The sequence below is a fragment of the Pundamilia nyererei genome, unplaced genomic scaffold (assembly GCF_000239375.1).
Source record: "Pundamilia nyererei isolate P.nyererei 1_Seehausen unplaced genomic scaffold, PunNye1.0 scaffold00250, whole genome shotgun sequence".
Taxonomy (NCBI): Eukaryota; Metazoa; Chordata; class Actinopteri; order Cichliformes; family Cichlidae; genus Pundamilia; species Pundamilia nyererei.
In genome coordinates, this window is record NW_005187651.1 from 626,140 (window position 1) to 640,775 (window position 14,636).

Here is a 14,636-nt window from a genome sequence, read left to right on the forward strand (position 1 = left end):
CCAGAGCCATAGAAGACTTTTTATTTGGAGAAAGAAATCTTTGAAATCACTCATTTTTAAAATTCAATTAATTCATCGAGTACGACATCTAAGTTCTCAGAAAAAGTTAAAATCATGCCTTTAGTCTTTTTATACATAAAAGATGTAGTTTTACAATGACAAGTAACTTTTTTTTTTATAAAATGACTTTTTCTTCTTCTGACATATTTAGCTTCTGTTAAAGAAATAATGTAGAAAAAACAATTATCATCCCTCTCAATAAAACGAAAGTACAGAAAACAAAAAAAGGCATAACACAGTACGATACAATGCGCTGACATGGCTTCAAAGCACACATAATACAGTACTGTACAAGGGTCCGCCTCAGACAAAATGCACCAAAACCACTTTCACTGCTGAGGATTGATCAAACCTCAGAAACAGCTCAATACTGCTTATTTACCAAACCCAGACCACAGCGTGGTGTTGGCATCTATCAAATGAGGTAAAGATTTCCAAAAAAGCACCAATGTTTTGGCGTTAACATTTATACACACTAATATATATGTGTATATATATATATATATACATATATATATATAGCTTATAACCAACAGGCAGTTGGAGGAGTTTCAGTCCAGCATCTCTTCTTCTATCCACAACACTGGAGAAACTATGTACTGAGTCTGCAAATTCACTTGCAATGTTCAGAAGCCAATGAACACATGCTGCCAGGACTGTTCTGTGTAAATAAGCAGTCGTTTTACACATTTATGTGGGACATTTCATGTCAATATTTATAGTGAAGCCTAGGCAGAAAGGATCCAAATCTGTATCTTTCCTGGATTCACTTTTTTAAAAGACGTCTACATTAAAGAGATTTTTTTAAATGTCAAATTATCTAATCACTTGCAAAGTTCTCAAGCTCAAAATGTCTCACTTTTGAGAGGTTCACTTATAAAATCATGTCAATTAGAAGGCTCTTACAAAGCTTAAGTAAACTACTGAATATCATATAATGCTTCAGCTAACAAACATTGAGGAAAATGAGCAAAAAGCAGGAACACATAAGGTCTTTTTATGTACCTTTAAGGTACTGAAAAAGAAAACAAAAACAATCTCGGGCCAAATATTTTAGGGGACAGCAACATTAGGTCTAAGTAACATGATGTGCAAACTTAACTGTGCATAGAGATCAAATCCTAATAAATATTAATGTGATAATTAATATTATCACTAGTTCGACTTGGTCAAAACTTGAAGGGGTGATTGTACAGTTTTATGATTAATTTAGTCTTACTAAAACATCAAAAGTTGTTTTTTGTTTTTTGTTTTTTTATAGTGCTGTAAGAAAAGCTTTTATTTTTTTAAGCAACAAACACTTCCCATTTATTATCAACCAGAGCCCCAAAAGACAAACAAAACCAAACACTTAATAAAAATCCTGATAATGGTCACTGATTTGTCATTGATATTCATCCAAGTTTAACTTCCTCTGAATGGCTCTTTCGCTTTAAGGTTGTTTTTTTTCTGCCTTATTTTTGCATCAAAGAATCACATGAGCGACAAATAACAAACTGAGCGTTATAGTGATGTACAGGAATTTTACACATAAGTACTTTAGCAAGCTTTTAAAAAGTATATGGATCTATCTTAGCTTTAGTTTTCACTGTTTCTTCGTTTGATGTAGCTTAAAAGATGTGAAGCATAATGCCTGTCTTTGGACCACCGAGGTAATTGTAGGTGTGTGTGTGTGTGTGTGTGTGTGCGTGTCTGTGTGTAAAACATGCTGAAATGTTTAGCAAACATTTCAAATGAGTAACTAGTGTCCCTCTGAGCCATCGGGGGCTCGTTCTGGTTCGAGGTATATGATCCTGGTGCCGACCGGTGGCGCCTGTGGAAAATGTTACAAAGCGGTCTGATGGATGATGGTGAATTTCATTCACACTGCTGTGCATCATACAACCCGCCTCTTCCTCCCTCCCCCATTCCCTGCTGTATTCTCACTCTTCTCGGACTATTTTCCTTCTTCCTCGATTCATTCATCAGCACGCTTCTTTGTCATCAAAGGTTGCTCCTGAATAGTGCCGGGCTCCATTCACATTCAATTCAATTAACTCAGTAAGTGTATTCTTTTTTTTCAAGTTTAAATACGCAAAACTCAAAACCGGGTGAAAAAAAGAGGCGCTGAGGGTGTTTTGAAAGTAAAAGGCAAGCAAAATGTTTTGCTAAAGAGAATGCGCCCATGTGTACGTTACTCCTGAGAACTGATGTGAGAACCATAAACTTCAGCTGCTGAACAACACGTAATCAACACTTAATTCTTTATATTTAAATCAACATCAGTGCTCTTAAATTGTTTAAATTATTATTTTTTCTATTATTGTCCAACTTGATCTAAAGTAATGCACTAAACCAAACCATAAATGTAGAAGTTCCAGGTAAAAAATTATTCTATATAAAACTATATAGAAAGTCAGTGTTGGCTTTGATGAAAAAAAACAAAACAAAAACATTACCACCACAAAAGGTAGTTAAACAGTAGAGAAAGAAGTGATAATTCTCTGAATATTGCTTGCAAATAACTTTAACTGTTCCTTGCAAGAACTGTTATACATGCTAGCATAGCTAAATGTGGCTAATGCTATCATTAGCTTTTAATATTAAACAATAGCTAATAGCTAAAAATAGCTAATGGAATTGTGAAAACTTTTAAATGATGATTTAAAACAATTAAGAAAAAAGAAGACGAAACTGAGACTGTATTTATCTGTTAGCTTCTATGCTAAAGTGCTAGCTAAACCTCTACTAGCCGTCTGCATTGGGTTAGCTTCTCCTACTCTGTGCTCACATGTAGCACATTCACTGTTTTCTAACAATTTACTACTCAAATTTTCCCTTTTCTGTAATATTGACTTTATAGTGACACATTTAAATACTAAATTAAAAAAAAACCCTCAAGCACTTTTCCAATCTGCTGCTTCAAAGATTCTACGTATAGAATCATCCTCATTGGACAACCACATTGGGTTATGGTTACATGCTTATGTTTTGGTAATTTGCATGAACTGACACAAACTTCATTTAAATGAATTGAAAGTGAATGAAACCTGGTAAACTCACCGACCGACCTATCCTTCCCTGTTTCCCTAACTTGCATCTCCTTAAAACTCCAAATGTTAGTCCACTCCCACCCTCACCTCCACTTAGAAAAAAAAAAAAAGAAACGCTACAACTTTCCTTAGCCTCACCCACTCCCAAACCCTGTTCAGTTTTCCTAACCTCTTTGGTGACTCTCTGGTCTTTTCAAAACAGGGCTCCTACACAAGTCTCAGTTATTACACAAAAGAAGAAACATGGCTATTCAACAAGGCATGATTATTGTGACATTGCTCTATAAGCTTATGGTTAGTCCTCACAGGAACTGATGTGACAACACGAATTACAGCTACGACTAGGTCAAACAGGTTTCTAGAAAATGACTTTTTTTCCAGCCAGATTTTCCCATAATATCTGTGCTATTCAAAAATACCCGTAAGAGTACTTTTTTTTTTTTTCTTAAAAGGTGTTCCAGTCCTGTGTAGGAGCCCTGACTGAAAATGGTATTGAGCTAAAATGGCGCTCTTTCCATCAGAACAAAAGATCAACAAGGCTGTTAGGAGCAAATTGTTGATTCAAGGAATGGGATCATAACCCCCCCCCCTTCCTTCCCCCCTCTCTCTAGGTGGAGGAAGCTCCGTGGCTCTGCATGGCCATACTGCCAACCATGCCAGCCGCGCCAGCCATACCTGAGTGCCCTCCCATAGCTGGAGGGCTGTGCTTGGTAGGTGAGGTCATGTCGGCTCCACGCCCCTGGCCTTGACCTGGGGTCTGCGGGGCGTGGTGGGCGTGCTGCAGGGCATGGCGCTCCAGCAAGGTACGGTGAGTAAAGGCCCGGTGGCACACGTTGCACTGGAAGGTGCGCTCGGCACGGTGGGTGCGCATGTGCACATTTAGCGAGCTTTTCTGGGTGAAACGCTTGCCGCACATGGTGCACTGGAAGGCCCTGACACCAGTGTGCACCACCATGTGTTTGAGGAGGTAGTCCCGCAGGGAGAAGGAGCGCCAGCAGATGGAGCACTGATGAGGTTTCTGACCTGTGGAGCCAGGCATGTGCAGAAGCACGCTTATAAAACCATCCCCAAGAACAGTCTTGCCAATACAAGTGAATCATTTTCTGTTTGCCTTTTGTTCATATAAAAATACTTATTTTACAGTTCTTTTAATACGATACAAAGAATTCTGGGATAGAAACATGTCTATTCATTCGAGAGATTATCCTGAAATACAAGTCTCTACCTTTATGCTGACCTCAATGGCAGGTGATAATGAGGTGAATGCTGGAATACTGCATACGTAACTATGCAATTAATCTTTGTCCTCTTCACACTTGTGTAACATACATGCAGCTGATCAATTACTGTGACATGAACGTACCGGAGTGGATGAACATGTGCTTGCTGTAGTTCTTCCTGGAACGTAAAGATTTGCCACAGTGCGTGCAGTCGAACGAGGTCTCAGATCCCTGGGAGGAAGGTGAGGGCCCTGCGGAGCAGGAAGAGGTGGAGGGTGGCGGAGCTGGGGTCATCGGTGCTGGGGGTGGAGCCTGCTGACTGGGCTCTGTCCCCGCCATGGTGTCAATCCCACCCATGGGCCCGCCCACATAGAACGGAGCTGGCTGCGACTGGCTCACTGGGTACTGGAACAGAAGCTGTGAAGGAACATGATACAGACAATTTGCTCTGGATGAACATTTCCGAACACAATCGATAATATTTAGAACTAATTAACTACATATACCCCTAATAAAAACAATAGCTGGTGCATTTCAGTAATGACCACCATCCTACCAAGTGTGGCAGGACAAAAGCAGATCTAAACAAAATAACAGCAGGTTTTACACACGTGCTTCTCTCTGGACACCGTGCACGAGAGAGGAATAGTCAGCTGAAACAGAATCAGTGTTGATTTGCCCAGCAGAACTCAGGTAAAGCACAGGATCTGACTACTATCTAACCCACAAAAAGGTTAGATAGTGTGAATGCGCATTTTTTTCTTATTTGTTTATTTCTCCTTTTTAAAACCTCTGTAAGTCACGTTTGCATGACTCATTTGAAACTACTCCTCCCCAGATATTGCACCTTGGAAGCTCCACTCCTATACACATATGCAATAAATCCATCTTCAAAAATGTCCGTGTCCACGCCTTCCAGCCACAAAACACACCATGCCTCTTTGGAAAACACACAGTCATTTTTTAAATGCCTAAAGAGAGCGTTGTGCTAGCACAGACCATCAGTAAATATGGTACAAATCGTTTGACAGGTGTGCGTTTCCATTTGCCAATTTAAGGAGCTGACATGTGACTGAACCCATCATCATCAGAATTTTGAGAAGGACTGATTTGAGCATATATATGTAGAAATGGTATGTTACAGTCTGGTATGTTATGCTGTTTCATTTTCTTTTTTACTTTTTTGTTGCATTCTTGAAAAAAAATAATAAAAAAATCATTGTCTATGCAGGCCATTTCTGCATTTTCATTTTCAAAGTCAGCACACCCGTCAATCAAAGTGTGTAGGCTGAAGCTTGAAAAAGATATACAGCCCATCACACTAAATTGAAGCTTTTATTTGTGTTTCTGTTGTTCTGTGTTGGTTGAGTATGTGTGTGTGTTTTTTCTTAGTGCTGCATTGCGTTAAAATGTACTCTCCGTCAATCATCTCACTTCCTGCCTCAATGCAAACATCATTTAATAAGATTAGTGCTTCACATTTAAGGCGCTTCAATTTTCACAATTCAATTATTTTGTAACTTTTGCAATTGCAATAATGTATTTATATATGAAATGTGGAGGAGCAATTATTATTTTCATTAACAATTAAGTTGCTCATTATTTCCTCATTTAACTGCATAATTGTTTACTCAGAAAACGGTGAACAGATTCATTCTAGGTTTGCACTCATTTTGTTTTTAGTTCTAACATACATACAAAAGGTGTTTCATTAGAATCAAGAATAAAAACATTTATACATTTTTTCTGAATACATGCACATTCCAGTGAAAATGAAAGGTGCACTCAGGGCTTAATTCGTGATGTTAGTAAGGTAAGGCTTAACAACTTGCACATATAAAACATGTTCCCCACTAGAGAGTATAACACAGTTTTTAAAAATGCTGTAAATAAAACAATTAGTGCATGTCCAGCCAATTTTAAGCTGAAACTCTGACCACAACCTGCTCTTGACCAGGTTATGAGTTCAGCATAAGTTGCCATAAAAAAAGCCACTTTGGTGATACAGAAAGCTCTGACTTTGAGCTCGACAGAGCTCACTAATCCATTAATCTTACTTCCCAGTACACCCCTCGTGAATTTGACTGAAGCACTGACCTGGTTGTTGATGGCCTGGGTGGTTGGAGGTGGAGTCAGTGGTTTATTGACCCTTCCTCTGGGGTTAAAAGCCATGGCTTGAGGGGGCTCACTCTGGGGCCAAAAACTCTCTGAAAACACGCCCTGCTCATCATAGAAATCCTGAAACACAAAAACAAACATAGATTTTAAAAAAACAAACAAAACTAAAACAAACAAAAGAACAAGCTAAAAAAAGACTATTTAACATGAGAAATTTTGCTTGTTTTGCCATCAGTTCAAGGGTCGGATGGTTCACATCTCTGCAGCTCTGTAGACAGCACATATCATCAAAGGAATGTAAAAGCAAACCTAAAATTAGACTTTTGGTCATCTATACGGGCATATAGCTCAACTAAAAGACATTCCTTTATGCCATTGGTTTGAAGGAAACAAGATTATCTTTTTCATGTAACACACATTATGCAACTAAAAAATACTTTCTGTGTAGGCAAAATACATCCCTCATTACCTAAATATACAGCCAGTTTTCTTTATATTGTTTATAAGTCTACCATGTTACAGCTGCAGGCGAGCAGATGCTGACACGATATCGTACATTACAGTCCAACCAGTCATAGAATGACTGTCAGCAGCAGTTTCACTGAAAGTAGTTAGACCTGGCTGGGAAGATGATCCACCTCAATGTAAAGAAGCACGAAATGCCAACATGAGTCATACCAGTAGTAACTTTCTGTTTGTCTGAGAGGCTGATCGAGTTTCACATGCTACTTAGGTGGTCTGGTATCTTCTTATCTGTGTTGATACATGTTGTGTGATGATGCAATAGTGTCATGCATTACAGTTTCCAGTAACTAGTGCCAAATGTTTAAACCAGTAATGTCAATGCTGGGATTTCAATAATTTGCACTTGCAGCCCATAATTTCATTGTACATGTGAGTACTATTCTAGTCTGTTTGTCCCGGCCATGATTTTCTTAAAGTGGAAAATACCCAAACTGTTGTTACTAAATCTGAGTAATAATAATAGAAATAACATAGTGGAATATATGTTTTGATTTTACGAGAGTCAGACATGTGTATGGATTTGGGGTAGACTGAACAGAAGAGCATCCAGAGCTGTTAACAACCTGGGTGCATCCTGTAACGGTACCATAGCACACACAGTGAGGGTAACACGGTAGACAGAGAAGTCAAACATTAACACTACTTCTAGTAAAAGGAAGTGAAGAACTGCACTAGCACTAGTACTGCTAACCTACTTAAAACAGATAGTCTTACACATACTGGAAGTTCTTCAAGAAACTCCACTGCACAGGCTTTATTTACGTCCTTGCAGAGAACAGGCCCATCTGCAGATTTTTATCACTGAATTTGAGATATCGGACCAAGATGACCTTTGAATATATTGGATATATAGTTGATTTTTCTTAAAAATGTGGGATCAGACATCATTTACAACTGATGACTAGCAATAACACCTCCAGGTGGCGTGTGGCCGACTGAAGCATTTTTGCACGCATTCTAGGGCTGTGGCCAAATATTCTACTATTCAGATATTTGTTCATTGGGTATCCATGTATATCTCAGCTTGCTAACCACATCTATCACACTCACTGCAGTTATCGTCATGCTTTGGTTCCCGCTATTGTTGCAGAAATTTAAGCACTTTCCATACTCATATTTTTATCCTCCTGCTTTGCAACAACATCTTGCTCGAATGGAACAGGAACAGCTCTCTCGCTCTGCTCTGTTCACTGGGTGAGCAAGCAGGGAGCGTTCAGAGTGGCAGGGAGCAGCGGTGCACTGTGCAAGAGGAAAAAAGTAGGAGAGCTTCTCCAGATTCAAACTTTCTCTCTGAACGCTCATCTTACATGTAAACATGGCTACAATCACAGCAGAGCAATTGTCTTTTAACCGTCATAGACATGAGGAGGACAAATAAGAAAAATAATGTCTGCAGGGATGAAAGCAAGAGCCCGTTTCACACATTGCTCAAAGACAAGATTATATTATTCAAGCAATGTTGGGTTAAGTGACGATCACATGCTGTGACTTTGACTAAACTGAGTAGATGATTTTATCTCCAAACGTGACAATCTGCAGCAAAACTGACAAGCAGGGCTGAATCTTTCTGACTGTGTGGCAGATGTTCCTTGTGTAGACTGCAGGGTACAGCAGGCTGCGGCATAAATCTGCTCCACCACGTTTTCCCGTCTACTTATTTCAGGACTTCTGGCACAAATGCTGAGTTTGAATGTACTACAATAAGGCCTTTCTAAGCCAAAACGGAAGATAATGTACCTAAATATTTCTCTAAAAAAATCAAAGACCATCACTTCACAACTGCAATATGTGTAATACTCTGAATGCCATGCTTCTCCTTGCATAGTAGATAAATTATTGAAACATTCAGCGCAGGTGAGCTGGGTTGTTTTTTTTTCTTCATTTTAGTTTTTTTTTATTCACTTCTGAGTTAACATACCTGTCCAAAGCTTGCCATGGATTCCTGGGAGCCCTCCTGCTCTTGATCTCGTCTCCCATCCTCCAAGGCATAGACAGTCCCATCTGCATCCTGTACACTTTCATCCTTCACCACTACTCCCTCTCCTCCCAGCACCTAGGGAGAAAAAAAGACAGGTCCATTTCAATTTCAAGTAGTAAAGAAATACCTTTAGATAAGTATTGGAGCTAAAAAGCAACAAAAAGTCTATAAGAGCAACCAATGCCCCAGCTACAGCCCCTTCAAGCAGGTTCTGATAAGTTGAATAACCTACAGTCAATATGCAGAAGTCCATAGATTATCAACAAGGCAATTACTGCTGAAGTTTAGGCGAGAGATCCAACTGTGAAAAGTGCAGAAACATCTCAGCGATATACGCCAATGCAGTGTGAGAAGAGGGAAAAGCATAAAAAGAAAGAAAACGAAAACGTTGCAGCTCTGCATGCCTGAAAACTGTAACCATAGCAACCATTCCCCTTATCCCCCTACCTGGAGTCTTAGCGGCTGCCTCTGCTTGCGGCTGTGGCTCGCCCCCCTGTCTCTATCTCCATCTCTTCCCCTGTCTCTCCCATCCAAGTCCTCCTCTTCGCTGTATCGGTCTATCCCCACAAGGTCATCAGAGAGGTCAGTTGTGTTGCCGCGGAGGCTGTCCCTGCCAATGCTGTCCACACTGGCCACACCGGAGCTGCAGCCCGCTGAGAGGTTCCCTGTGCTACTTGTGCTGGCTCCATTGGCTGTCTGTGCCAACAGGTCTCGGAGCTTGTACCTTACGTCCTGAGTACAGCTTGAGCTCTGCTTCATGAGGACTGCACCTCCCCCGGTGCCCATCGCGTCACCACCACACATGGCACCGGGGCCCATGTCTCCAAGTGCCATCAGGCTTACAGTGTTAGCTTGATCCATTGGGCCTGGGCCGCTCTCACTGACGCTAACGTTGGCACCCCCTAACCCACCGGCCATGTTACCACCTCCACATTCAGCCATGAAATTAGAGAAGTTGGCGTAACCCCCACCCCCACTAACAGAACAGCTTCCACTGCTGCCACTCTCTCTCCCTTTCCCCCCGCCACGCTCCTCTTGTTTAGGGAGGACCCCTCCAAGCATTCCTCCTCCAGCAGCAGCAGCTGCGGCGGCCGCTGCTGCTGCACTTGCTGCCCCTGCCGCTGCCTTCCTCTGAGAGATGATCTGAGTGCACTCATCAATGACCGTCTTAATTTGCAGGATGCTGGCAGCAGTGAGGATGCACAGGGCCTGTGACTGCAGCACTACCAGCGAGCCACTGTACATGAAGTCTACAAGCTGCTTCACGGTTTCAGCGGGCACCAGCGGCGGAACAGAGATTTCAGAATGACCGAGCAGCAACTTGTCCTGGAAGAAGGGGCTACCGGCTGCCAGAACGCAGGCGTGGGCACGCAGGGAGGCATCATGTATTCGCACGGTCACATCGCAGAAGAGGCCCTCACGCCGTTGTGTGCGAAGGGCTTCCAGCACTGATTGGCTGGAGTTGTGGAGGTGGATGTAGTGCACGGTCTCTGTGCCGGACACCATGGCAGGAGGAGGCGAGTCACTGGGAACCGGATGGGAGTGGGGGTGGGGGAGGGGGGGTAGGTGTCTGGGGTTTTGCGTCAGCTTGAGGGATAAGGAGGACAGGGAGGGAAATGGATACAGTGCATGGGCCACGGTGGGGCCGTGTCCTCTCAAACAGTCATGAGTCTGATGAATGTTTACAAACTGCTTCTCTGATATGCCTAAAGGTATGAGGAGCTGCCTTCGATGTCCTGAGTGTGGGCAATGTCAAGTGGCTGTTTCCACCAGAACGTTAACCTCTGTTAAAACCTGCTGAAATAAACCATAACAAAAACAATTATACACTAAGCACTTATAAAGTTTTCAGTAGTGCAAAAACACTACTGTGTTTATATATACATATATACATAATATATGTATGTCAAAAATGTTAATTTATTCAATTGCAACTCAAATATAAAAAATACAGAACTTGTCTTTACATTAGATTAATCAAAATTAACATTCTTTGTTTGGGGGTTGAACAAAGAGGAACCTGAATTGTTTTCCTAAAAGTCGTTGAATGGAATGCCCCTTTTTCTTATTTTCTAAAACCTTTGCAGATAGTAATAAGAATTTCATGATTTAAAATAAATCATTCACAAATTATACTAATAATCCTCAACTCTACCCCTTAATTATATTGTTCTCAGTGACTCGTTTCGTGTTGGAACTAGTTAATCCAGCCGTAACGAAAGGTGGCTGAGTAACAATTGAGCAGCTAATAATCCATCATCAAATTAGTCGCCTGCATCATCTGGCACACCTGTTTTGGTCAACCGACAGCACGTGCCGTGCGCGAGTCCAATGGTTCCCCGGGTCAGTATATGTGGTTATCTTGCACAGTAGGTGGCCGGTAATGCAACATCAGAGTTAATTACACCGTTGATTGAGCTAAACAGGCGCAGGAATAGCGAGGCAAAATGGGTGGATAATTAATAGCACTTGTTACCTAAATGTGTAACTAATAGCTCGATTAAATTGATGACTGACCAGCTAACGTTCCCTCCAGCTACAAGCGAGCAGGTTAAGAGCGGCGAGCTAACGTTAACTACCGTTAGCTGTTGATATTAGCCGCTCGAGTCTCACACGGAAATCTGCACAATTTTATACATGCAAAAAAAGCTTCGACGCCCAATAAAACACAAAAGTGGAGCACTGAATATAACAGCAACTGGCAACGTTTCTAGCATAACATATAAGCAGCAATCAAATCTCGCCCCCACGCGCAAATAGAATGCTAACCTGGCTAGTTTACTAGCTTGCGTTAGCTAGCGAAAAATTAGTAAAGTTAGCATGTCAGCAGCTAACGGGCTACCACCCTTTTCTGCACAAAGCTTCTTAAGGCTACACCTACGTGTTTTACTGTGACACTGTCATTGCATGCTATTTAATCACGACTACTTACAATGAAAAATACAGTGACAGTTCGGTTCTTGGTAGTTTCAGGCAGATGGATGCAGCAGGAAGCCCTCAAATAACGCACCCAACCTGATGAGAGCTGGTAACAAACACACATGCACGCAGTTGCACACACACGCATATACACACATACAGAAAGGGATATGGAGTTTCTCTTGTATAACGCAAGCTACACGAGCGGCAACTACTAATGTACATGCACCACTTCTATGGTATTAATTATAGGCTTGTGCATCTAAAAACGTAGTACAAATACCTGCAGACAAAGTCTAGATACAAGAGGATCTTCAACATACCTGTACACGCCTAAATAGCTTCGAGGAAATGCAAACACTCAATTGTTTAAACTCTTTAATTCTTCCCAAGCTTGTCATATGGCAAAAGAGGAAACTAATGCAAAATTTTAAATGAATTATATTCGGCAAGCACAACAATAGCAACAATATAATACAGACAAATATACAAATCACAGGAGCATAGATTTTCAAGTTAACTTTTATAGTAAGTTGTTTAAATATTGCGATTTCTTACGGTTTCTATGAGCATGTATCTGAGGGCATTTGTACAACAAGAATTCCACTTACCTGACTTAATCCCAGTAAGAAAGGCAACATGCTTGTTGAAGTTGGTGGGGCAAGATTCTTAGATCAGCCTTAATGCAGTGCTGCATGCTCAAGAATGTTCGTCATGCAGTAAATGCTTGCATGAAATGGGAGAAAAAAAGGTCAGTATCTGAACTTTTCTCTGGGTTTAAAAGCCATGTGGGTACCAGGTTCCAGTTGAAAAGTCCTAACCCTTCCCAATCACATTACATTGGCCTTGATGACAATGAGGTCAAGGAAAGGTGTAAAGGAGAGTTTATATAAAACAGAACAGCCAGTGGGACAATAGTTCAGCCCCCACCACCACCTAATCATGAGTGGCAAACTTGAATACAAAATGATGATATAATGTAATAAATATGTGCTATATATTAGACATATAATCCAAAAATTGTGGTGTGAAAAAAACCCATTCACAAATACTCATAGGTTGTGAGACACCTTAAAAATGCTATAGATGACAGATAAAAGGTCAGCGATAGATTGTCTCCATGTAGCGCATTGTTTTGAACTTGTCTGTACCCTTCCTGATTTTTGCCCATGATATCTATAAACCATCACAAGTTATCGGATGTAAAGGAACTCTTTGTGCCTTTTTAAAATAAACAAACCATGATTCTGAAAAGCAAACTATAGAATTTCATGAGAAAGTGTTGGTATTATTAAATATCTAGAATAGAATAGAATAGAATAGAATTCAACTTCATTGTCATTGCACATGTCACAGGTACAAGGACACGAAATGCAGTTTGCATCCATCCAGAAGTGCTTTAGCCATGATATAGATATATTACAAATATATATTAGCAATAATATAGATATGTGAGTATATTACAGAAATGGGTCTATTATGGTATGTTATAATGTACACGGTATGAAGTATGTTATAAATATGCTATTACTATAAGTATGTACAGGCTGTAGTGAGTACAAGCTATGTACAGGCTATGAACAGGATATAAATATGAAAAACTATACAGAATATGAAATAAATAACTTTACAGAAATCTGAGATATACAGTTATACAGAAATGTGAACTATGCAGATAATAAACAGTTGTAGTTTTAAAATTTATCGTATTGTACAGAATGATTATTTACACAGAATTATACAGTAGTGCAGTTAAGATGTGGATAATTTCTACAGAGGCTATATAAAGTGCTAGTGGTTTTGAGTGGTGGTTCAGTCCATGTTATTATTGTGTGTTTGAGGGTACAGTTGTCCATTGTGTGTGTGTAGGTGGTTGTGGGTGTGTGTATGTCCAGTCCATGTGTTAATGTGGGTCAGATGTCAGGAGGCAGAGTTCAGGAGTCTGACAGCTGTGGGGAAGAAGCTGTTCCGGTACCTGGTGGTCTTAGTCCGGAGGCTCCTGTAGCGCCTCCCAGAGGGCATGAGGGTGAAGAGTCCATGTGATGGGTGACTGGGGTCTTTGATGATTTTCCCAGCCCTTTTCAGACACCGCTTCCTGTAGATGTCCTTTATGGCAGGAAGTGGTGCTCCGGCGATGCGCTGGGCAGTTTTCACAACCCTCTGCAATGCCTTCCGGTCCGAGGCAGAGCAGTTCCTGTACCAGACTGTTATACAGTTGGTCAGGATGCTCTCGATGGTGCAACAATAGAAGTTCACCAGGATGTCTGAGGACAGGTGGTTCTTCCTCAGAGTCCTCAAGAAGAAGAGGCGCTGGTGAGCCTTCTTGACCAGCTTGGAGCAGTTGGTCGTCCAGGTGAGATCCTCGGAGATGTGGACTCCCAGGAACTTGAAGCTGCTCACACGCTCCACAGCCGTCCCCTTAATGTAGATGGGTGGATGTGGGTCAGCATTTCTCCTGTAGTCCACGATGAGCTCCTTGGTCTTCTCAGTGTTAAGCAGCAGGTTGTTTGTGTCGCATCACTCAGCCAGACGATCCACCTACTCCCCGTAGGCGGCCTCATCGTTGTCACTGATGAGGCCAATCACCGTGGTGTCATCTGCAAACTTAATGATGGTGTTAGAACCACCAGCAGGTCTGCAGGCATGGGTGAAGAGGGAGTAGAGGAAAGGGCTCATCACACAGCCTTGTGGTACACCAGTGTTCATTGTGATTGTACATGAGCAGTGGTTATCCAGCTGGACATGTTGGGGGCGGTTGGTCGGGAAGTCCAATAACCATTTGCA

At 41.3% G+C, this 14,636-nt stretch overlaps 1 protein-coding gene and 1 long non-coding RNA gene across 3 annotated transcripts in view; one reads left to right on the plus strand and one right to left on the minus strand.

Annotated features, from left to right (window-relative positions):
* zbtb45 (zinc finger and BTB domain containing 45) lies at window positions 1–11,957 on the minus strand. 2 transcript variants are annotated; one of them, XM_005749603.2, is made up of 6 exons: window positions 11,866–11,957; window positions 9,381–10,727; window positions 8,874–9,008; window positions 6,410–6,550; window positions 4,456–4,729; window positions 1–4,115 (listed from the first exon to the last, which is right to left on the minus strand). In XM_005749603.2, exons 2-6 carry the CDS (start codon window positions 10,437–10,439, stop codon window positions 3,700–3,702), a joined length of 2,025 nt encoding a protein of 674 aa, XP_005749660.1. In that variant the 5' UTR covers window positions 10,440–10,727; window positions 11,866–11,957; the 3' UTR covers window positions 1–3,699. The 2 variants fall into 2 exon arrangements, with proteins under 2 accessions (XP_005749660.1, XP_005749659.1); XM_005749602.2 differs by having other exon boundaries at window positions 9,381–10,730.
* Window positions 11,139–14,636, plus strand: part of LOC102207202 (uncharacterized) — a 6,170-nt gene continuing 2,672 nt past the window's right edge. The window contains exons 1-2 of the long non-coding RNA XR_312175.1: window positions 11,139–11,276; window positions 11,901–11,961. This is a non-coding gene — a long non-coding RNA (uncharacterized LOC102207202). The remainder of the gene's footprint in view (window positions 11,277–11,900; window positions 11,962–14,636) is intronic.

Bases quoted from the DNA above. Each gene is read 5' to 3' on its own strand.
- zbtb45 (XM_005749603.2), bottom strand. From the start codon at position 10,439: ATGGTGTCCGGCACAGAGACCGTGCACTACATCCACCTCCACAACTCC. The intron at 9,009-9,380 runs GTAGGGGGATAA...TTTTCTCCCTAG, and splicing joins GGCAGCCGCTAAGACTCCAG to GTGCTGGGAGGAGAGGGAGT. The intron at 4,116-4,455 runs GTACGTTCATGT...CTGGCTCCACAG, and splicing joins GCACATGTTCATCCACTCCG to GTCAGAAACCTCATCAGTGC.